General features: G+C 41.1%; 1 protein-coding gene across 6 annotated transcripts in view; it reads right to left on the reverse strand.

Annotated features, from left to right (window-relative positions):
- Positions 1 to 23,791, reverse strand: part of FAR1 (fatty acyl-CoA reductase 1) — a 416,046-nt gene that overhangs the window by 386,474 nt on the left and 5,781 nt on the right. For 4 of the 6 annotated variants that reach the window (XM_069223560.1, XM_069223562.1, XM_069223559.1 and 1 more), the window contains exon 2: positions 5,231 to 5,349. The exons of the other annotated variants lie outside the window; for them this stretch is intronic. In XM_069223560.1, coding sequence (XP_069079661.1) covers positions 5,231 to 5,247 — 17 coding nt within the window. In that variant the 5' untranslated portion in view covers positions 5,248 to 5,349. The remainder of the gene's footprint in view (positions 1 to 5,230; positions 5,350 to 23,791) is intronic. 6 annotated transcript variants of the gene reach the window in all.

The raw sequence follows: 23,791 nt of genomic DNA on the forward strand, positions 1-23,791 counted from the left end.
TCTAACTCGAACAAACGCAAGACCCATTGCATTGCAAATGCTTGCTTTCATGCCTTCTAAAGAGAAGAGTTTTCAAAAATACTTTCTCCATACAGTATTAAGGAGAAGCAAACCTATTTTTAATTTCCAAAGTTAGGATTGCTGGGGCACTGGTATGTGGCAGAGGCAATGCAGCTTTTCATGCTTCTGCCCTCCTTATTTGGATTGTTTCCACTAAAAGCAACTGCAAGAAATGGGGATGAGGTGGCTTACCATAACTACCACAATGCTAGAATACAGAGTTTAAAAGAGACACATTAGTAAGACCGCCTTAAAATCCCATTTGGTTTCAAATCAGAGCTGGTCAAGCGACAGCAAAATTGCTTTCAGGGAGTCAAAGGGTACTGACAAAAGGAAGTGCAAAGTTCAAGAATCATAGCCGCAATTCAATACAAGTATCAGAAATGCCAGAAGGTCTGGCTTGCATTTGAGACCCAATTAAAACATTAAAACCTGTGCAAAAAAAAATGCTTTGTGTATACAATGCATTTAGGAGATAAACAATTTAATGTGCGATGATCCAGTGTACTTTTGAGATGTAAAATGTTTATTGGATTGAAATGTAAGCACTGCATTAAAGGAAGAATGATACAACAGGCAATGCCATAAGGTGAGAGAGACATACTCCCGAGTGTTGGTATTGTAAATCCTTAGTACCATTACGTATTGCAGACAGTTTTGAGGTCAAACCAAACAAACAAATAATAATTCAATTTTAGCTAAATTACCACACGTTTGTAAAGGAAATGTGGAGTACGATATATAGGCAAGATATGCCCATATTAATTTGGAAGTACAAGTGACAGTTAAAATCTATAAAGAAAGTGCACAGTTAAAAAAAATATTACAACGCACTACAGATACCCGAAGAGGTACATTAAGTGGCCACCAGTGAGTCAAAGTGGTCCACTCAAGAAAGGAAGGCATGAAAGTTATCATCCGCCTTGGTGCTAGGTGTGGAAAAAAGTTGCAGGTCAAATCTGACATTCACATTAGTTGAGTACAGTTCCAGGATCGCCACGATTCATCCACCAAGGTGCAAATCAGATTCTAAGCAGGAAAACAAGTGAAACTCTGCGCCAGTGTTAGCTATTGGCTTCTCTTTCGGGTCTCTGGGTTCCATAACAGCAGAGTTCAGGAGAGATGCCTGTTGTTCAACGGCAGCACCCTAATACTAGCCCACCCAGGTGGCTCTATTGAGTGGGACATCACACACAAGAGCGCTGCTAGGTCATAAGAAAGTGTAACAAACCAATTAGAAGCATGAAAGGTGAAACCCCGGCTATATACCTGGTGCTCCTTTCTTTTCACTTGGATGGAGCTCAAAATAAAAGCATTTTTTTTCAGAATTCCTTCACCACTAGTTGTGCAACACAAACTATGTTTTTTCAGCAACCTCGGTAGTTAGGAAAAATTCTATAGGCCAAACAGCCAAAGTACCATAGCAGATGGCTCACCTTTATTTAAGTGCCATAGTAACTTGTGCAGAGGTCCAAAAACAGTTTTCAAACAATAGTGCAGCTTCCTGCGATAGGCTTTTCTCATCAACTACAATACTAATCTATGTTGAAAGGCACTACAGGCACAGTGCACAATAGCAAGGGATTTCCCTAACCAATAGTGAGAGCAATAAAGCGGATTGTATTTCTCTTAGACTAACTAAGCAACTTAGTTTTCAAGCAGCAAAAACAAAAAAAAAAGGTAAGCTCAGAGAGTCACGACGGTCTAGGTTAGAAAAGGCACAACAATGAACGTTAAAGGAAAAACTACCCCACACCTTCAATGGTGCAAATTTGTGACCTCCCCATCGACTTTTCATCCACTCTAATATTACCAGAAGGTCGAAAGTCCTGGGTAGCTGCAAAATTTCACTACAGACTTTGGTTAAGTATAGGCTAAATTCTGAGTGCCCCACCCCACGGGACCAGCGGAGTGGGTGGGATGGGGTGTTAGTAAAACTATCAAGTAAAAAAGCCTAGGCCAAAATTACCCTGGCAAAATTGATCTAATTTGAGGAATTTTGCATCTTACTTGTTACATGTAATTCCGGAAATTACGCCATGGTGCCGCTTCATGTAATTAAGAGCCATTCGCTATAAAAAAAATGTAACAGGAATGGTGTCATTTGTGGAAAAAAGTTACACTGAAGGCACACGAGCAGAACGTGAGTAGGCTGTTTGCAGCGTTTGTATTTTTGCACTTTTTACATTAGTACACATTTCATACCAAAAAAAGTTGACACAAGGATGCATTTCATCCAAAAAATTTGTAAAATTAAAGATCTGCATTCTGTGTAATTAAGAGCTATTCTGAAGACACATGCACATTTTGCACACCACTAGTCTTTTTCTCACGTCTATCCTGCTTACAAAAGAAAAAAAAACTAACACCAGTGATTTGTAAAAGGATGTCTCATTTGTTTATGGGAACAGGCCAGATCACCGTACTGGGGGATAAGTAAGTCCATGTGTTCGTAGAATGCACCCTGCAAGTGTCGAGCTCTCTGCAGACATGAGATTTCTGAAAGCAAGCACAGCTACAGCTTGGGGATGGGGCTATAAAGTTGGGGAAATTAGTTCCCAGCTATAAAAGGAATAGCATTCTTGAATGAGGTTTTTTTTTTTCCACTGAAGGCAATACCAGAGTCTAAAAAAATGGCACTGTGTAATTTATTAGGGTCCAGGATGTGTCTCATGTAAACTCTGAAGGTGCTGGCCGCGCTCAGGAATTAAAAAAATATATGTATTTAGACAACAATCCCCAATCCTACAACTCTGGTCACAACACCTCGCAGATTTGGTGCAGGTCCCGCTTACCAAATCGAAGAAAGATGTAGTGAACGATAACCAAAAAAAAAAAAAAAAAAAAAAAAAAACCATGCACTCCGAGACTTGTTTCAAGGATTTAATCAACGGCAACGTGTTTCGTCCTCGCAGTCTTAGTCACGGCTCATAGACTCCATGCGCATAATCACCATTAAAAACAGACCTTAAACCATAGTCTTAGATTAAACTGCATGTAAAGTAGAAAACGAAAAAACATTCCCTAAATAGACTGAAAGAACTTAGAAAGCAGACTTTTGTTAATACTCACCATATAAATAAATGAAGTTAAAGCTCCATGATTTATACATAAAAAGTAACTTATACTGATAAGTATTAAAACCCGATAAAAACAACTTAAACATACAAGTCAAGTGGTAATATATATATATATATATATATATATATATACACACACACATATACACACACACACATATACACACACACACAAAACGTTGTGATGTATGCAAATAAATTCATATTGGAAAAAAAGATTATATATCAGGTTAGGCCACATGGCCATTTTTTCTGGTTTCCCATTAATTAATATATGAAATTCTAAGGGAGACCAATAGATCAATTTCTCAATAAGTACACACCTTTCTCCAAATACCACAGCGGGATTAACTTTTACTGAATATTTAAATTCTGGTCTCACTTTTGACCATGGTAGGGTCTGCACACTACACATACATTGGTTTTTCATATCGATTGTAAAATACACTTTATTTTCATTCGATCCACCTTGAGAAAGCCCCAGGCCTGCACGCTGGGAAGGAGGAATACGTTTTGGCTGTTAACTCTGCATATCACTTGGTTCAATGATTGGAAACAAGATTTTTGTTTCCAATTGAAATAAAAATGAAAATAATATTTAACAACTTATACTTGGATTCATGAATTGTGTGCTAAACAGGACCTCTAATTTTCTATATCGCATATTCAAATAATCTCAGAAAAATGTTTATAGTCACAGGACGGCTACACCTGGCATTGTGTAAATACATCGAGTTCAACATAATATCCACATTTCAGCCTTTAAATGGAACTCCAGCATATATGAACTGACTACCTAGGTATATAATGCAATTTCTACCGTGAACAGGCCGGAACAACCGTACACACTGAAGCTAGAGAGAAAAAAAAAAAAGGAAATTTCAAACCACAAATCCATCCATTCTCCACTATGCTGCCCATTTTATACATTAAAATCTACACTTAGTGATCTTGTCTTAGTAGTTGGTTATGCACAGACCACGCTCGTTTCATCCGTGAAACGCTGCGCTGTATCAACCCTGAAAACTTTTTACTTGAACATAAAACTTTCCAGTTTGTAACAGATGGGCGTGTTTACGAATGCGCAGTTCAGTGACGACACCCTGTACACAACTGAGGCTATACCTGTAATTTAGCAATGCAGTTTAACATGTCACTCATTTTGATCCACTAGAATCCTCTTAGATAAGCGGTTTACAACATTTCTCAGCTGAACTTCAGCCCGTGCCAAGTCAATCAAAAAGCGTTAAAAGCGAATGGAAAAACTAATAAAGGAAAACTGGACGAGCCATAAATGCATTGCTCAAAACAGCCTTCGTTAACAAAGAAGGGGCCGGGCAAAGAAAATATCTCGACCACCTAAATTAGAACCCTAAACGTAAAAACACACGAGTGTTAAGAACAAAAGGTGCATTAATTGGCCTCAGACCACCTTTACTGTTTGCTTACATCTTCAGGTTGAACAAGTTGACCAAGTGCAACTGGTTAGTGATCATTCACAGATAGCTAACTGCAGGGGTGTCTAGCAGCTCGGAATGCTTTCAGTAGGGGCTCTTTACAGAGGACGAGACGAACGTTTAAGTTACTGCACGGTTCCCAACTGCCGATTTTGATTAAAAAAAAGGAAGGTTGAAAGCAAGGAACAGGGGTTGTTTAAAAATGTTTTTCTTCAAATACGATGCAGTATCTGCAGGGCCAATTTACCTGATCTGCAAGCAAAATCTAACCTGCTCCCACATAACAACCTTAAACGTATATTTTCTTTATATCAATAATTATTTTAGCATAATAAAGTATATTATCAGCAGCTGTGTCCTTATGACCATTAGCAAGTGCACCAACTGGCGTCATAAGCGGAATTCATGGCTATCATGCCACCACGCCTACTGCCAACCAGGCGCAATACAAACACTAGTAAACCTAGTGATCAACAGTGGAAGTGTACCAGGGCTTAGGATTGACAGCTCTGTGCCTATCTCGTGTAACCGACAGGAGTACATGAAGAAATGAAACAAAGGCGAGGTTAAGTAAACTTGCCTGACTCTCTTATTTGTCAACAACATGCAAAAAAATGGAAGCATTTGACTTACTTTATGTCTTCCTGCATGTCAAAGCAAAACGAAGTCTAAAAAAGCGAATGGTTCCAACAGAACAATCACAAATGATCTATGCATTTCAAGCAGGGTACACTAGACACGCCACAGGAAGCCTGTTAAAAAAAAAAAAAAGTTTTGTTGCCCACTTGCCATTAAAAGAAGCTCCTGTCTCTGATCACCTACTATAGATGATTCCCATAGTGTTTCTCTTTTCCATAAAGAAAAGGTAGTTAAAGAGACTATCAATTTCCTACATTCTTTGGAATCGAAAAACATGACTGTTAGAAACGAGGTCTCTAGTTAGCAGAGGAATCAACTTTGTCCAAATAGGGACCACAATCCTAGTCCGGTTAAATCACACACAATCCAAATTATCCTGTGCCCGCCCTCTGGTAGCTTGGCACTGAGCAGTCAGGCTTAACTTAGAAGGTAATGTGTAAAGTATTTGGGCAATAAATCATACAGTAACAGTCAAAACACTACAAAAATACAGGATAAGAAAAATATAAGATATTTATCTGGTTAAATTAAGGTCAAAACGATAAAGATTCAATAAGCACAATTTGAGATATCACTTTTGCAAGATTAAAAAGAGTCTTAAATCTTAGAAATTAACAATTGTCTCAATTGCACAAAGTACCTGGTTTACGTCAAAAATATCACGCACACAGACCGGTGCGGCACAGACAATGCAGAGTTTCTTTCCACGCTGCATGGGGCTTTGCGTCAGTTTCCAGCGCACTCTCTCTGTTCTCCACTGCGATGCAGGAAGCTTTTTGACGCCCAGGGATGATGCGTGGAAATCCTGGGAGTGGGGGACGAAGTCAATCCGGTATGGCGATGCATTGAATTTTCTGATGCACGGAAGGGGCTGCGTCAATTCCTCACTTGGGAAGTCAGGCTGCGTCGTTCCGGTTCAGCTGTGCATCGATCTGGTAGGGCTCTGCGTAGGCATTCCAGCCACCAGGCAGGCATTCTTCACTCTGAAGGCAGGCTGCGTCATTCAGGTTCGGCTCTGCAGCAATTTTCTCATCGAAAGGGGGTCTGTGCATAATTTCCGGTAGGCTGTGCATCGATTTTCAGCGCACTAGGAGTTCCTTGAAGAGATGAAGTCTTTTTGACCCCGAGACTTCAGAAAACAGGAGGCAAGCTCAATCCAAGCCCTTGGAGAGCACTTTTCAGCAAAGCGTGAGCGCAGCAGGGCAGCAGTCCTCAGCAAAGCAGTCCAGATGAGGCCTTTGGGCAGCCAGACAGTTCCTCGTGACAGGTTATGGGTTCAGGTCCAGAAGTCTCTGAATTGGTGGGGTCAGAGACCCAGTTTATATACCCCAAAATGCCTTTGAAGTGGGGGAAGACTCCAAAGAGTGGTTTTGAAGTGCACAAGGTCCCCTTTCAGTACTGGTCTGTCTGCCAGGGTCCCAGTAGGGGGTTTGGCAGTCCACTGTGTGAGGACAGGCCATGTAAGTGTCAGCCCGCCACCCTTCCAGTCCAGGAAGAACCATTCAGCATGCAGATGAATGCACATGTGTCTGAGTGTCCTGTGTTTGTGGTTGTCTGGGTGGAATGCACAAGGAAACTGACAACCAGCCCAGCCCAGCCGTGGATTGGAGACAGGCTGTAAGGCACAGATGGATTTTAAGTGCAGAGAAATGCTCACTTTCTAAAAGTGAGACACAAATGATGAACGGAATGTGGAACCAATCAGACATTCACCCCCAGTCACAGATCTGGGTTTAATCAATCAATTCATTTTGCTCACCATGCCACCCCAGTTTGGACCAAGCCATATGCTAATCAGTTTTGACCCTGTTCCCCATGGGAAAACTGATGGATTAAACCCAGATCTGTGACTGGGGGTGAATGTTTGATTTGTTCAGAATTCCATCCATCATCTGTTGTTTTTGCATTTGTCACCCCAAGTGGGAAGGGTATGCCCAGACGTGGGTCCCATGCTTGCTATACCACCAGATTCAAGCTAGCCTGGCTGAAACTGGTCCCAGGATGCTTGTTTCTGGTCCAGGGAGGATCTGGTCTGTTCTACGGGGAACAGGGTCAAGACCGATTTGCATATGGCCGGGTCCAAACTGGAATGGCATGGCAAGCAAAAACACTGATGGATTAAACCCAGATCTATGAATGGGGGTGAAAGTTAGATTTTTTCTGCATTCCGTCTATCATCACTTTCTAAAAGTGGCATTTCTAAAATAGTAATATAAAAACCAACTTCACCAATAAGCAGGATTTTGTATTACCATTCTGGCTATACTAAATATGACCTGGTTACCCCTTTCTGATCAGAATTTACCACTCAAACAGTATATGAGGGTAGTCATAAATCTGTCCTATGAAAGAAGCAAGCCTCACGGTAGTGGAAAGCCATTTTAGGAGTTTTCCACTACCTGGGCATATAAACCACACATGTACATGTCCTGCCTTTTAACTACATAGCACCCTGCCCTATGGGTTACCTGGGGCTTACCTTAGGGGTGACGGATATGTAGAAAAAGGGGAGTTTAGGGCCTGGCAGGTACTTTTAAATGCCAAGTACAAGTGTCAGTGAAACTGCACACATAGGCCTTGCAATGGCAGGCCCGAGACATGGCTAAGGGGCTACTTATGTAGGTGGCATATCCAGTGCTGCAGGCCCACTAGTAGCATTCAATTTACAGGCCCTGGGCACATGTACTGCACTTTACTAGAGACTTACAAGTAAATCAAATATGCCAAATGGGTATGAACCAATGTTACCATGTTTGGAGGGAGAGGTTATATGCCCTTTAGCCCTGGTTAGCAGTGGTAAAGTGCGCAGAGTCCTAAAACCAGCAAAAACAGTGTCAGAAAAGTAGAGGGAGGCAGGCAAGAAGTTAGGGGATGACCACCCTAAGGCTGTCAGGTCTAACAGTGACATAAAAAGAGGAAATATTTCCTTCATACTTCCAAATGTATAGTTTTCTCCCCACGATTCACTCCCCTGAACTTTAATCAGGGAAGAGTATCATGAGAGGAGTTATAATGATATAATGAAAAAATATTGTATTGCTTGCTCTCAAACCAAAATGAAGCAAATCCATGTCCCATAAACTTACGCCCATTTTCAAAACGTCCTTCCAACCATCTCTCATCATGGTTTACAGCTGCATCTCTGTCCACATGTTGCCTGGCGTGGCTTCCCTGTCAATAGTTATCACATACTTTATTTACAGGAAACACTAAATTCCAACTTTATTATGCAAGTGCAAAGGAATTACTCTCCTCTAGCTAAAAGGCCAGGAATACAGGTAGCAAAGAAGATGTCCAGTGAATAGTTTGAATAAAATGTTCTTTGAATTGCAAAGTCAACGACAATGTTATTAAATACACTTGGTTTTGAGTACGGAAAAATAAATTAGACAAATTCAAAAAGAAAAAAAAAAAAAAAAAAAAAACACAACGAACAAGAAGCTGGGTACATAGTGCAAAAGATTAGCAATGGGTACAAGGTGGAGGAAGTGTTTTTACGTGTTTCCTATAGCACTCCACATGAGAAGGGGGGGGGGGGGAGGGGGGGAGTTATAATACCATAATACCCAGCAATCCAAGCAGCAGGAGGGCCGCTTGACATCTGCTTTCGCGCCCGAGGCACATAAAAGATGACTGGCTGGTCCTGCTGCGCGATCGCGCCCCGAGGAGATCAGATTTCTGGGCAAAAACTGTGTCATGGAATGTTGCTGGTTTGAGCTCCAAACTCAATGTCCATGAACGGGCTGGATTCATTGACTAATATTTTATCTGCCTATTCCATAAAACATGGGCCTCAAGACCTCTGCACCAAGCAAGTTTTTTTCATTTTAGTAGATGTGCTGTTGCAAGTGGCTGAGGTCGGCCGTCGGGAGGATTGGTCAGGGAGGTTCTGATCTCTCCCGATATTTTGTGTGTTTAAGAACTGTATTTATATAATGTGTATCTAAGACTGGCCAGTCTGTTGCAGAAATCACCTATCTTTGACTTGCACACTTCTCACATGATGGCTGCCTCCTGGTATAGTCTGAAGGTGACCGAAGGTGATTTTAATTGTCTGTTTGAACCCCTGGAGGTTGACAGCTCGGTATATGATCAGGAATAACATTGTATATGGGGCATCCCAAGGTGGGCAACAGTGCCAATCAAGAAATGGTCTTCTTTAGTTATACAGATTAATGTTTTTACCATGAATGTGGGACTTTGAGCTGTGAATGGCAGATTCAGGTCTGATTACGAGGGGATCATCTTAAACGTATGCTTGGCACCAGTCTGATTGATTATATATTGGTGGACTTCAGGGCTTTGACATTTTGAGCGACTTTACCGTTGTCCCCCATTACAACAGTGATCATAACGCCATGAGCTTGGTTATCAACCCGCTAGATCTGGGCCTGGAGCCCCGCTCAGGGGATCCTCTGGATTCCAGGTTACGGGTGACCAGTAATCTGCGTAGAGTAAAGTGGGCCGCAATGAAGGCAACGAAAGGGCAGTTAAGTGGCATCTATGAGAGTGGCAAGCTGCTTGGGGGGCCTGCTTAGATTGCAGGGCAGTCCTAGTGGTGAGGCGGTACAGAACTCCATTTGTTTACACCATAATAAGCTGTTTGAGGATCTTAAGTGTTTCTTTCTTGTAGAATCAAAAAGAATTCCTGCAGTCGGTGCCCAACGAAGTCATAGTTTATAAAGAATGTAAGTTTGCTAGATCACTTTTTTCTGCCAGACCAGGATGAGGCAGGAATCAAAGCCCAGAGGGTGCACTACAAAAAAACTATTAGTAGAGCAAAAAAGGAATGGAAGATTGAATGAAGTGGTAGTATGTGGACAGCAGTAAGGAAAAGGGATCATCATGGTTTCTGGAATTTGCTCTCATCAGGTCCTGGGGTAGAAGCTAGCCCTACAATGTCAAACATATCTGTAGTTGATAGGGATGAGCATTTTTTCTCCTTATACTCCTCAAAGGACAGAGATATTGATAATCCCTTGTCGCAGGTAGCCACTATCAGGGAGCTGGATAAGACTAGTTATCTTAACTGCATTAAGTCTACTCCAGCCACTTTAGAAGAGTTAAGCTAGTTCTAGCTAAGATAGTGCTATTAAAGCCCCTGGTTTGGATAAAATTCTAGATCTCTACAGGAGTGAGATAGGTGTCTGGAGCCCTTATTTTCTGTTAATTTAATAACATTTTGGAATGAGTATCAATATCTCCCCATCATGGGCTGATGCAGAACTGATTCCCGTTTACAAAAAGGGCTCTGTAGCCGATCTCAGTAACTATAGAACAATTAGTCCGATTGACTGTTTTCAAAAATTGTTTAGTACATTACTTCTGGGCAGGCTTGGGTTTAGGGAAGCTGTTAGTACCCTAAACCAGGTTTCCCGATTCCAATTAATTCGTTGGAAAACTGGCTTTGGGCTGTGGTAGCCTGCATATTGCTTTTGTCAACCTACGGTCAGCATTTGATACAGTCACCCTACCCTAAATTATGGCGTGTTTTGGATGACAAGGGTGTTCCAGCTGACCTTCTGGCTATTCTTATTAGGCTACATATTGGCAACTTTGCACAGGTTCGGTGTAGATTGGCAGGGGAATTGACAGATCGCTTCCCTGTGAAGCGGGGGGTGGGGTAGGCAAGGATATGTTCTTGTTCCAGCTCTTTTTACTGTTTGTTAACGACGCTTCGGCCTTGATGTTTGCTGATGACACTTTTGGTTTCTATGTCCCCAATAGGTTTGCAGAAATTATGGCACTTTGAGATATTTTGTGCTCAAAGAGGCCTTGAGATAAATGCTGATAAAACTAAATTTATGATGATTAATCCTGGTGGTTCTACGCGCCCTAGTCTTATGCTTACTGAGGTGCGCCCCTGGAAAGGGTTAAGGTTTTCAATTTGGGGATGACCCTAACTGAAGAGATGGACTGGAGCCATCACATAGATAAACAGAATCTTAAGCTTGTGCAATACAGTGGGGCGCTCCTTGGAGCACAGAGAAGTTCATCTTTTCGTCATTTGTCTCCAGCAATACAAAATGCAAGCGTTTGGGGGTGTCACTCTATATAGGGCTGATTTATGGGCTATAAAAAAGGTGTTGTGTTTGCAAGTGGCTGAGAATAGTTTTTTTTGTCAACTTCTAGGTCTCTGTTAGCTCGCCTCGGACACCCCTTAGACTAGATGTGGGCCTGAGGCCTCTTTCTGAGGTGGTGGGGCTTAGGCCTTTGTTTTACTGGAGATGGTTACGGACTAACCCAGTCATCTACCTATCAATCAGGATTACAAGAAGTTTTAGGCCAGTTTGAATCAAGGAGTATACCCTGGCTTGGGTATTTTAAAGAGACTCTAAAGAAAGAGAGGGTGTGGAGAACTGTGGGAAGACCCTAAGAGTGTTCAGTCATTTAGTAAAGCCTTGATAAAAAAATATATTTGAGGCTAATCAAGCTAAGAAGCTGTCTAGCGCTTCTCTGGGTAGCTTTGGCCAACAATTTCCTTCAATTCAAGGATACATTCAATTTTGAACAATTTTTTTATGATACTGATCCTCGTTGGCCCAGAATCTATATGTGCAAATTAGGCATGGATCCTTGACGATTGCATATTTTACTAATAACTGGGCTTTAACTAATGATGATGAAAGGTGTATTTGTCCACTTGAGGTGCTGTGAAAAGAAAGAAAGAAAGAAAGAAAAAAAAAAAAAACACACACACAACGGTTGAACATGTGTTGTTCTTATGTTCTGCCTATGTCAAATGTAGAAGAAAATGGATTATTCCAGTTTGTCGACTACTTGGTGTTAGGGAATATAAAAATGCACTTTGCATTTTAAGGTATGATACCACACCAAGTTTAGTATTTGCTGCATCTCGCTTTTTACTATTGATGTGGAGGACTAGGCTAGCGGCATGTTTGTAAGTTGTTTTATACTTATTTTTTTGTATTAATGGTGTTGAATGAACTAAGCCATTATAATGAATTGTATTACCAACTTTTATTATGAAGTCTTAAGTAACTGTGACAGGTTTGATTATCTGTGAGTGGATCCGTGAATATATTTGTATCCATGGCGTATAAAGTTGTTTATGTTTTATTCATGTGCTTTTATGGTCCTTTGACCGAAATAAATAACTGACTTGACTTTCTATCATGAACACTTATTTCCCGTTTTTCGTCAACACCATCACGGAAGCCTCTTAAAAAAGGAAACCTAAAGTCATCTCCCTGGATATCAACTGTTATACCCTGTATGCACGTTCACCCAAAAACATGCTCAGAATTAAGAAAAAGGATCAAGTTATTCCTAAAACAAAATATCTAATACCAGGTAACTGTGACCATAAGGTATTTTTTTTAAGCAGGTTAACTTTAGATGTGTGCCTATTTAATTACTCACATTTCATAAACCAAATAGACTGTTTTGTGACTTATGACATGAAATTCCATTCTGGTTAGCAATCACAACATGCCAAATATTGATTTGGTCAAACAGAGGGCATGGACCCAGTGAATCAAATAAATATTTTTTCTGAAGCTAGTTAAACACACATCCCTTGAATTTTAAACGGGGGGCAGGGGGGTAAGTACGAAGAGCAAGCTTTGAGAATTGCACATTTTAGCTCTTAAACTGTAAACAACAAAAACAGAGCAGGGTGGGTATTAGTGTAGAATTATCAGCGACCTCTAGACAAATAAAAGTATGAAAGAAGTTCTCATTTACCTTTAGTGTCCACCCACTCCCGCAGCACTAACCTAGGCAACCTTCCATACTACTGCATTCTTGCAAAATACCATAATCGACAGTATGAACTTAATGTTTCCGATCACATTTTTCACTGGCTTACTGCAAGGGAGTATTTCAGTGCAGCCTGACAAAACCAACTCATTAAATCCCACAGTGACTGCAAGGCCTGAACATTTCCGTAGCAACGCCATCTGTGTAAACATAACATAGCAAAATCACCACTGCGTCACTTAAGTGACCATAAATATGCACACTGCTATAGGACAAAAGAAGTTAAGGACAAATCTCAGCAGTACAATTACTCACTGCTGCTACAAATGATTAACTACATCTCGGCGATTTATTGTGCATACAGTGGTTATCTGTATACTACCTGCAAAGCATACGCTTAAAACGAGATGGGGTGTTCTCGGCCTTTCTTCCTACCGAGGATGGTGCAATGATAGCACTGCTGGATCGAGTTGTAGTAAAACAGCGCTATGAATCAGCAAGATTGTGGCAGCAAGTGCACTAAGAACAGTACTACATTTCACTATTCGCTAGGTTAAAAAAAAAAAAAAAAAAAAAACACACATACATGGAAACCTGATGGTCTACTCTACAGGGGATGTACAGTTCTGCAAGCTGGGCTATCTTTGGCTGCTGACACTGAAGGACAGTACGGGTTTCGAGATGTTCTTCAGCTGTGGAGCAGATGTTGCCATTAGAAACTGTATAACCACTTGTCCTGTAGGAAACCAAAAAGAGATATACTGTGTATTATTGGGTATCAGGCTCAAAGCTGAAAAAGCATTGGAAAGACGGCAATTTGGGACAGCGTGAAACTAAATCCAAGGAGTGTCGGAGTTAAAGATCTGGTTGAAATACGTTCTCACACATGGGTAGAAATTCTTCTTTTATTGTGGAAAAGATTACATTTGTGAAAGAGGACTCAACATTTTGCTCCGAAATTCAGGCCCGCTTGCACCAAGCACAGAGTTGTTTTTACATCACAAGAGCTTTTGAGATAGCATAATACCAAGCATTTGCAAAGTCAATGCTATAAGTTTAATGTGACATTGCATGGAAATACTGGCACGAAGAAATGATTTCATATTAAGCTTTTAAACGGAAAACTTAATGGATGCTTACTCAAGAAGCAAGAACTGCAGGAGACATTTCACCAGCTTCAGAGAGGACACGAGGTGAGAGGATGCTTAACACTGCTTCAGGGCTTTTGATGACGTCTATTAACGTGGTAACCACATTGTGAAAAGCTGGGACACGCGAGAAATTGAAGAAATTAATCGTATTAAGTTCTAATTTACTATGTGGGGTTTTTTTTTCGGTAGCAGACTCCACTCAAATTAACACATCAGAGAAGATAACGCATAGGAGAGTTTTACAATGCAGGTATAAAAATCACTTCACCATTATCAATTTAACGAGTGATAATAGAGTTAGAGGAAAGCAGCGATGGCACGTTGTAAAGATAAAACGATGAAGAAAGAAAGGTAATCAGAACCATTAAGAGTTGTGTTCGATAATATGATAAGGCTTCAAAATTTTTGAGGCGTAACAGAGGAAACATTTATTTTAAAAAATGCTCGATGATGAAGTGTTCCTTACATACTTTAGATTGTTGTTTCAGATGACATTCAACACATTAATCTCAATTCACACAGTCTCATTCTAAACAAGTCTGGCTGTTCACATTGTGCAGCAATTACCACATCCCTAAACTCAATTTTAGCAATTATTGATAATCCAGAGTGTGTATGGTAATTATTGCAAAAAAATCGGAATTCCAGTGTGCCACAAATTTGGGTGTGTGTCTCAATCAGGATTCTTGCGGGACTAGAAAAAAAGGCAACAGGTCTGCAGACTATTTCCCTAGGTGCCCATCTATATGTTTGATATGAATAAATAATTCATACAATATAGACGCAAATTTGAGCTTTTCCTTCAAATTCTCTATTACGTTTCCTGTTGTTCATTACACTTAGCCACGGAAGCTACAAGCAACTTTAGGAATCTATGCTGTTGTACAGTGTGCTTCTTCCCTCATCCCAAATTAATTTGCAATTATGCCAATACCTATTTCTCTCAATTCGTGTCTTGAACAGAAAACACTGTATTCCTATCGAAAACGTGAGCGATTACCTTCACTTCGTTCGAATTAGTCTGGTGTTGCTGTTGCTTTGATTGCTGTGTATTCACCACAGGAGTAACAAGAATGCCAATCTTCCAATCCCAACTTTAAATCCACAGATCGGCATACAAATAAATGACAGATAATACAGAGCAGATCAGTAAAGAAAAGCACTACACAGTAGGTATTTTGACAACCCCTAGTTGCAAGGGGGCAAAGAAGTTAGCAATAACCATGTATTTATTTCCACTTAGCACAGCTTGTCCAATATAATGACAAGGGCCACATCTCCATCCTGCTCTAGGCCAAAAAAAAAAAAACACACACTGGATACGCATGTAGTAGAAGGCTAAACTCCATATCTAAATTAACTTGCAAAGTAACTAATTCCAGTAGCTTGTTCATTTTGAAAAGTTTGGGTAATGGCCAGAAATTAGCAAGTCTGCTTGGATCCTACAATAGTTGTTAGTAAGCGGTCACCACTATACGTTATTCTAAATATACTTTGCCTTTTATATAGCACTCGCAGCAGTTTGTAGTTGCTTAGGAATAACGGGTGTTATTATGGTTTAATTTATTGTGGAAAAACTCGTGGACTTCAAAAGAATATTCAAAGAGAGTCACAGACCATGTAATCAAAATAGAGATGGTTTTAGCCCCAGCAGTGGTAATCAGTAAAGTCATATTCTCATTCAAGGCAACAGTATAGTCTAAGAGAGGAGTGCCAAGGATGACATATCTTAGAGGAACGTATGGGCTGCCACTCCACACCCCAGCTGCGTCATTGGCAAACCAAGGTAGAGTGAAATTAAATGAGAGTTCAAACTCCTGTTAAATCCATCAATCTGGTGGGCTACATTGGGACATCAAATCTGTCAGAGATTCAAAAGAGTAGTTTCCAGCATGGGCACTATTAACTCGTACTAGTATGTTATGCATTTCCCATTCAAATCGTTGCTCATTAGGTAAGCATAGCGCTGTATTACTGTAGTCTTTTCGTAAGTCAATAAATCTGTTCTATTCCAAATAATGTGCCAGCAAGAATATAGGGGTTGAAAGGTGTGTGGGGAATAAGAGGGTGAAGGACAGATAAAATGTTGCAGCTTAGTGTGAGCCTCCGACCTTCTTCATACATGCCAATTGAAGTCGAAGGAGGAAAACGATTTAAGGAAGAACTGTGAAAATGATAAAACCAGGAACGTGCAACGCTACAGCACCAAACACAGTAAAATTTCCAAACAGGATTTTTCACTGGTTGCCAGATGGTAGTTCTGACAGGCGTTATTTCTTTAAGTTGTGTACGTCTGCAAATCAGTTAATTGCGAATGTTTATTAGGTCTTGTTCACTGATTTTTTAGAAATATATTTTCAGATGACATCTTGTGAATCATAGCAAACAATGTTTACAGTGGGTTTACGGCCTACCTATAGCTTACCTGTGGATGGATTTCTTGCACATCTCATTTGCCTATTTCTTAGTAGGTAGCTTCCCTTCCTCTTCCTGAGTTTCTCTGCCCTATTGCATAGATTCCTTACCATCCTTTCAACTGGAGGATTTGTATCCTTCGAACATTCCTCATAATCGCGGAACTACAATTTTCTTTCAGCAATCCATGAATGAAAGTTTTTCTAATCTCTCCCTCATGCACTGCTTTCCCCCTCAAACACTGGCCCCAATACTTGTTGCTCCCTTCTCCACTACCCCACCTGTACTTCTTGATTTTTTATATTAAATTTGTATTTACTCCCCTGCCTCAAACTACTCCATTGCTCCTGCATGTTGACTTCTCTCGTATGTTCTCCCACCAACTTCTCTGTTTCAATCCCCACTCCTGTCAGAATCCTCTACATTTATTTATTTATTTTAGGGGGGCTGACAGCTGCCATTTCCTGCCACTCAGCTTTTAAAACACACTTCCGCACATCTTTAGATTTTTTTCTTTAATTCTCTGCATTAAGTGGTGCTTGAATTTTGTAACACTAAATAAAACAGGGCGGCTGTATCATGTTGTATATGCACACATCACCACCCTGGGTTACTATGCAAAAACGTGCATGCACATAAATCATTTGTCGATTCAAAATAGCATTAGCAAAGTTAATAGGTCCAAAAGGAGAGATCTATTGCATTTGCCAATGCTTGGCTTCCTTGGAGACTTGTAGTAAATAAAGAAACCTTTGAAAGCAACTTGTAAATCGCCCCATTCACTTTTTAATCCAACAACTAATCACTGCTGACAGAGTATGTGCATGCGGTTATTCAAAAGTCTAAAGTACAAACATTACAAATGTGATTAAACAATGGTACAAGGCAAATTGGAAATGGAAAGGAATATGTATTACCATACATAGCTTCAAGCAATATTATATTGTGACCCATGTTTTATTTAACGTTCACTGCATTTCCCAAACAATACACAATGTTCTAAGTAACTCAACACAACAAACTATTTTCAAAATAGTACACACCATCTAACCGGCACCAGCAAGGGACTCCCTGTCCCAGGATTACTGTGCAGCAAGGGGGGGGGAGGGAGGCCTGAAACACAAGCGCTCTATAGCGCGTCTCATTGCCCCACACCATCTACCCAGCACCAGCGAGGGACTCCCTGTCCCAGGAATACTGTGCAGCAAGGAGGAGGCGGAGCCTCAAACACGAGCGCTCTATAGCGCGTTGCATTGCCACACACCGCAGCACTATCTACCTGGCACCAAAAAGGGGCTACCTGTCCCAGGAGTACTGTGCAGCAAGGAGGAGGCGGAGCCTGAAACGCAAGCGCTTTATAGTGCGTTGCACTGCCCCGCACCACAGGATGATGCGGGCTACGCTCGGGCCAAAGGCAGGCCCATCTGAAACCGTTTGTGGCAGGGATGGGCCATACCCCTTGGATTTGAGGTAGGAACGCTGGAAGGTCTCTGCTTGGCATTTTGAATTCGTGCGTTGGCCATACTGCGCTTGAAATGGGGAATCGCAAGGCTAAAGGAAGTCCTGTAGTGGGCATAGTGCAAACTAAAGTTCCAAAGCTCCACCAGACTCCATACACCGTCTCAAACTGTGTATCTAATGAAATAGATACCCTGATTGAAGAGGTTGAATCCATACTGAATAAAAAGAAGATCCCTCGGAAGGGTTTGAAATCTGGTAACCTTGCTCCCTTTCTGACTGCTAGACTCCCTTGCAGAGGAAATGTCCCTCCAAATGGAGACCCCTTGCCGGTACTTACATCTCAGGCTGAAGGTGCAAATGCAAAAACGCTGGGAAATAGCATGGCACATCCAAACTCAGAAGATTCCACACCAGGCAGTGTGATTGTACATAACATTCCATGCTCTAATCGCTTCTCACCACTGGACCTACAGGACCAAACTTGCGATCAAGGAAGCCCCTTTTTAAGTTCTCGATCCCTAAACCACCTACCCCCTATACTTCCCCCTCAGGTGGATGTGGTCTCTCTCATAATGGGTCTACAAGAAGCTAGTACTGACAGAAGTAATAAACACTCTGCGCTCCACTAGCCCAACAGGGGCCACTGCATCTGCGCAAAAGGAAGAGCCTCCCACCACTAACATCTCCACCTCCTTGCAACAAGGAATCAGGGTGAATGCAACTGGCTCTAGTGCCTCAGCTTGACCAGCTTATGATATAAGAGACCCTCCGGTCAAGTCTTATGGTCCATTGTGTCCTAAGGATTATGTTACAGCTTTACCTGGGTCACCATTGTGTGCAAATATGGCATGGGACTCTCCGGTCATTCAAACATCTAGCAATCATCTCAGTGAGAATCACTCACTTTATATGTGTAAGGTACCTCCCTTACTTCCAAAGTCACAAGAAGATAACTCATCATTGATAAACAAGGCTGTCCATTAGATAAGACATACCAGACAATGTGGCTCTATCATCTATTCAGACATAATATTGGCCAAACGCTTCACTGAAAAGGCAGGCCAATGGGATTATATAAAGCTAACGTTAGCAATCCCTTTACCAAACTAGAGCTAGCTCTCTATTGATGCTCGCCACCCCATGCAAAACGGGTCAAATATTTGTCTCAAAAGTACTCGACCTGAGAATAGTCCTTTATTGAAGTCAATGCCTTCTCTCGTAAGTACCAGGACTTCCAAGGTGGTAGGTGGCTCACCAGAAATGCCCCAAAACCAGAAACATGATTGCACGGGAGGTGGCTCACCAGAAGAGTCTCAAAACAAGAAAAATAATTACACGGAAGAGAGGTCAAATCCATGTGTGACAGATCTAACAGACGCTGTTACGGACATAGATTGACTGCCACCTCGGATAGGCTCCCAGGACAGTAACTCATCCCCTTCCAAGACCAATACAAATGCAGCTAGAGCCTTGGATTTAGATCCCCCTTCCCGAAGAGTTTGGCTCCACCGTTTAAAGCCAATACGCCAAAACTACAATATATAGAGAGTCACGTTGGAACAAGTTCTCTCGAGTTCTTTCAAAAGGGCCCCAGGGACCATGAGACTAACATCAGAATGTATAACATGGAATGTGGCGGGAATTCAAAACAAACTAGATGATGTCTACTGGGAGACGTATATAGACAAATTTAATATTTGTTTGTTCCAGGAAACTTGGGCCACTGTAAATGTTTATAGACAGGGGTATAGTTCCTTCTGTAAGGAAGCCAGGCAGTCCCCTGCTGGTAGAGCAGCTGGGGGCCTTATTACCTGGATGAGAATTTCTGAGGTGGGCAAAGCTAAGGAAGTCCAAGTGGAGTCACCTGATATATTGGCTGTGTCTATTCAGACAAAGCAAGGCTTACCGCTGCTTTGTGTTAATGTCTATAATAGACCAGACCAGTTAAACCAAATGTCTAAAACTATTCAGATTTTGAATGCTCTTGTGCTGAACCATCGCTCGTCACATCTTATTATCATAGCTGGCAATTTCAATGTGTCCCTGGAACCTAACTCTGCTTTTTCTGAGATCACTCAGATAGAAGACGCGATATGGAACATTCCTCCGTATTCATCTCAGAGAAAGCAGTCAAAATCTAATGCCAGGGCCCTTTAAGTTATAGACCTCATATTAACAAATGGCCTTCGCACATGGAATAATCGTTTCCCATCGGATACCCCTGCAAAACCCACGTATTTCAGAGGGTCTTACAGTAGTATTCTTGATCTTGTACTCATTGACGTGAGATTATGGCACATTATTAACGATATTAAGGTGGGTGACCAATATAATAGCGATCATGCTCCCCTTTTGGTAACATACGAAAGGCAGCTTTTCATAAAATAAAATTAAAAAAATTAAAAAGAAGGTGTGCAATCACACCACAAAGCCTCTTCCTTTAGAGGTATCTCCTAATAAGCGTGCCCTGAAATGGGACTCTTAGAAATTCACACAAACTATGGGAAAAACTTTGTAACTTCGTTCTAACCTATTGATTATCCAATGGTTCCTCCTCATGTACCCCGAATGAGGGTCTTTTTTTCTGCCCTGAGAGAGTTATTTATTAGAACTATTGGAGTGAAGAAATGCCCGGGAGTAAGACGGCACCACAGGTGGTTTGGCAAGACATGCAGAGATGCCAAGAGTAACCTCTTAAGAGCAATAAAACTAAAAGATAGAGCTGAGATAATCCATGCGAGGCGTGAACACGCATCTGCACTTAAGACTAGTAAAAACCAATGGGAAGAGACATCTTGGCAGGATTTATTGCTGGCAGCCAGGCACAAATATTCTCACCGCTTTTGGTCCCTGGTCGCCAGAAATGGACATTACGGAAATTCCAGACCTGACTGCCACATCTCTGCTGAAGATTGGACTATCCATTTCACTGAGTTGTATAGCTGCGAGCCTGCCTCCCCCTTTGTTACTGAGAATGAACCCACAGATGAGCTGCCTTTTATACCTAGTCTTACTCCATTCTCTCTTAAAGAAACCGAGATTTCCATCAGGGCCCAAAAATTTGAAAAAGCCCCTGGGTTGGATGGTATACCCGCAGACATGTTTAAATCAGATCTTTGTCTATTGGGGTTCCTATGTCAACAGGGTGTCAAACGTCATTCTGGCAAGTGGCATTCACACCCGGACGTGGAAGGGAGCAATCATTGTACCTATTTACAAAAAAAAAGGAGAGAGGGGTGGCCCAGGAAATTACAGACCAATTAGCCTCCTGGATAATTTACAAAACAAAAATTTGTTACCAGGTACTGAGCAGGGTTAAGGAATGGATTGAAGATAACCAAGTACTTAGCCATTTTCAGGCAGGCTTTAGGCAAAAGATAAGCACGGTTGACGAGGTCTTTCGCTTCCTTACGATCAAATGGAAGATGGTGGACCTGGATGCTAGAAAACTGTCGCATTTGTAGACCTTAGGTCCACCTCTGATTTGGTTCCACGCAGAAAACTCTGGGAAGTCATGAATAAAGTTGGAGTACCGGGGCCCTCTGCTAAATCTTATCAAAGAGCTGTATTTTGAGAGCTATGCTAGAATTCGATGGGGGACAAAAGGGGAACTAATGAGGGAGATTCCAATATGTAGAGGGGTGAGGCAGGGATGTGTGTTGGCCCCTACACTCTTTCTACTGTTTATTAATGTCTGTATTCCCCATTTAATGGATTGTGTCAGTGATGCACCTAAAATAGAGGGGGTGAGGATTGCTTGCCTGCTGTTTGCAGATGATGCTTTGTTACTATCTCAAACTGCCTCTGGTCTCACCAACCTGCTTGAGAAGTTCACAGGTTTTTGCAAAGATCATGGCTTGGAAATTAACACCTCCAAAACCAGGTACATGGTGTTTGGTGACACAAAACAAAAAGTAAGGAAGAAGAGGGAGAAGTTCTAGAAAGAGTAACCGACTTCGATTACCTGGGAATAAGATTGGAGGATTCCCATATATGGCAGGCCCACTTATTGAAGTCAGTTATGAGCTTAAACCAAAACTCTGGGTGTGTTTTGAGATAGGCTGCCAAATCCCCGGGGTTTGCAATTACTCCTGCAATGGAGATATACAAAGCTCAAGCGGGGGGGGGGAAGAGTATTATATGGTGTGGAGTTATGGGGTCATTGTAATTTGAACGATCTGGAGAAAGCTGAAAACCTCTTCATTAAAGTGCTATTAAAAATACCGGCAAGTTCCCAGACCCTGCCTATTAGGTTGGATTTGAATCTTCGCCCTATCTCGCACATTGCTGCCTTAAGGCCATTGATGCACTGGATCAGGATCTGGTCCCTGGACACTTTCGGCCCATACAGAGCTGGGCTTAGAGCCCTGATGAGCATGCAAACCTTAAAGAACGTCAGGTGGTGTAATTACATTAAAAGAATCTTCTTTGACATTGGGCTGGGAGTCTATTGGACAGATCCTTCCCATCTTCCAAAAAAACACTGCGCAGGTCGTGAAAGATGCATACTGGTTGAGTGTACAAATGGAAAAATTAGCAGAGGTGCCCTCGCTTAGTCTCACGGATAGTTTTTTTATCACTGAAATGCCACTATGAATTTGAGCATTTTATGGATTTGATTGTATCTCTCTTAGCACGTGCACTTTACATTAGATTTAGGCTAGGAACGTTACCACTTCGCACTTTTACTTGTAAATGGACTAAATCTGCCAGCGACAACAATTTACGCCCCATGGGATGCGGAGTTGCTGAACACATAGCCCATGTTTTATTTCACTGCCCCGCTTATCCTAAGCGGAGGGCACGTTGGCTTATACCACTCTGCAGAGCCATAGGTTTTAGAAGTAGAATACTAGTCCTCAGGATTTGCAAATCAAACCCGCACAGGAATGTGGCATGTTCATTGGCAAACTTTTTGGAGGCAATTTGGCACATTAGACGTAAATCTCTGGAGTGTAAATCAGAATATATATATAGTACTTTAACTGTCATGAGTTAGCAACTGCAAATTGAAAGCTAATATTTTAGCGATAACCTACGAGAATTAGTTTTCAATTGAGAACATGAGATGTGCTGTATCCTTGTAGTCATGATCTTAATATTGGTTTTAACTTTTAAATGTACTATAATTTTGCATTTTGTTCTTACACTAGATTTTGTATGTGGCAAATTCGTTACACTCATGCACACCACTATTAGCTAGAGGTTTTATAACATCTTTTTATCTTTTGATGTATTTATGTGTTTTGTCTATGTGCTTTTATGATATTTTCTTTTACCGAAATAAAGCTAACTAACTCCACACTAAAATCAGTTCCAACATTCATTAACATATAGAGTGAAGAGTTACAATCATTCACGACATTGCAAGGTATTTGATCCGAATGGTTGTTAGTGCAAAAATAACAGTAAGAAGCATCATCGCCACATAAAGTGCTAAGTGTTAGTTTTACAAATGATGGAAAACAGGAGAGGCTGTGAACCTAACAGTATTAAAAAAATAGTATTTTTTATTTTTATGTGAGAGTTTGATACAGAGACGTTGTATAATTGATGCAGATATGTTCACCTTGCAAATGTACAACTAATATCTTTGAAAAGGTAATTATAATTTTTCTTTTGGAAACTACAATGTACATATTTCAAATAATTTACACTGTGATACCTGTCTCAAAGCATAAAATATTTCAAAAATGAGGAGTAAAAAAAATAAAAAATAAACAAATTTGGAAGAGGGATGCTTTTGAGATCCCCGGACTGGACCACAAAAATGTGAGTTCTTTCCATAACTACCATATCATCAACA

Source organism: Pleurodeles waltl, chromosome 3_1 (assembly GCF_031143425.1).
Source record: "Pleurodeles waltl isolate 20211129_DDA chromosome 3_1, aPleWal1.hap1.20221129, whole genome shotgun sequence".
Taxonomy (NCBI): Eukaryota; Metazoa; Chordata; class Amphibia; order Caudata; family Salamandridae; genus Pleurodeles; species Pleurodeles waltl.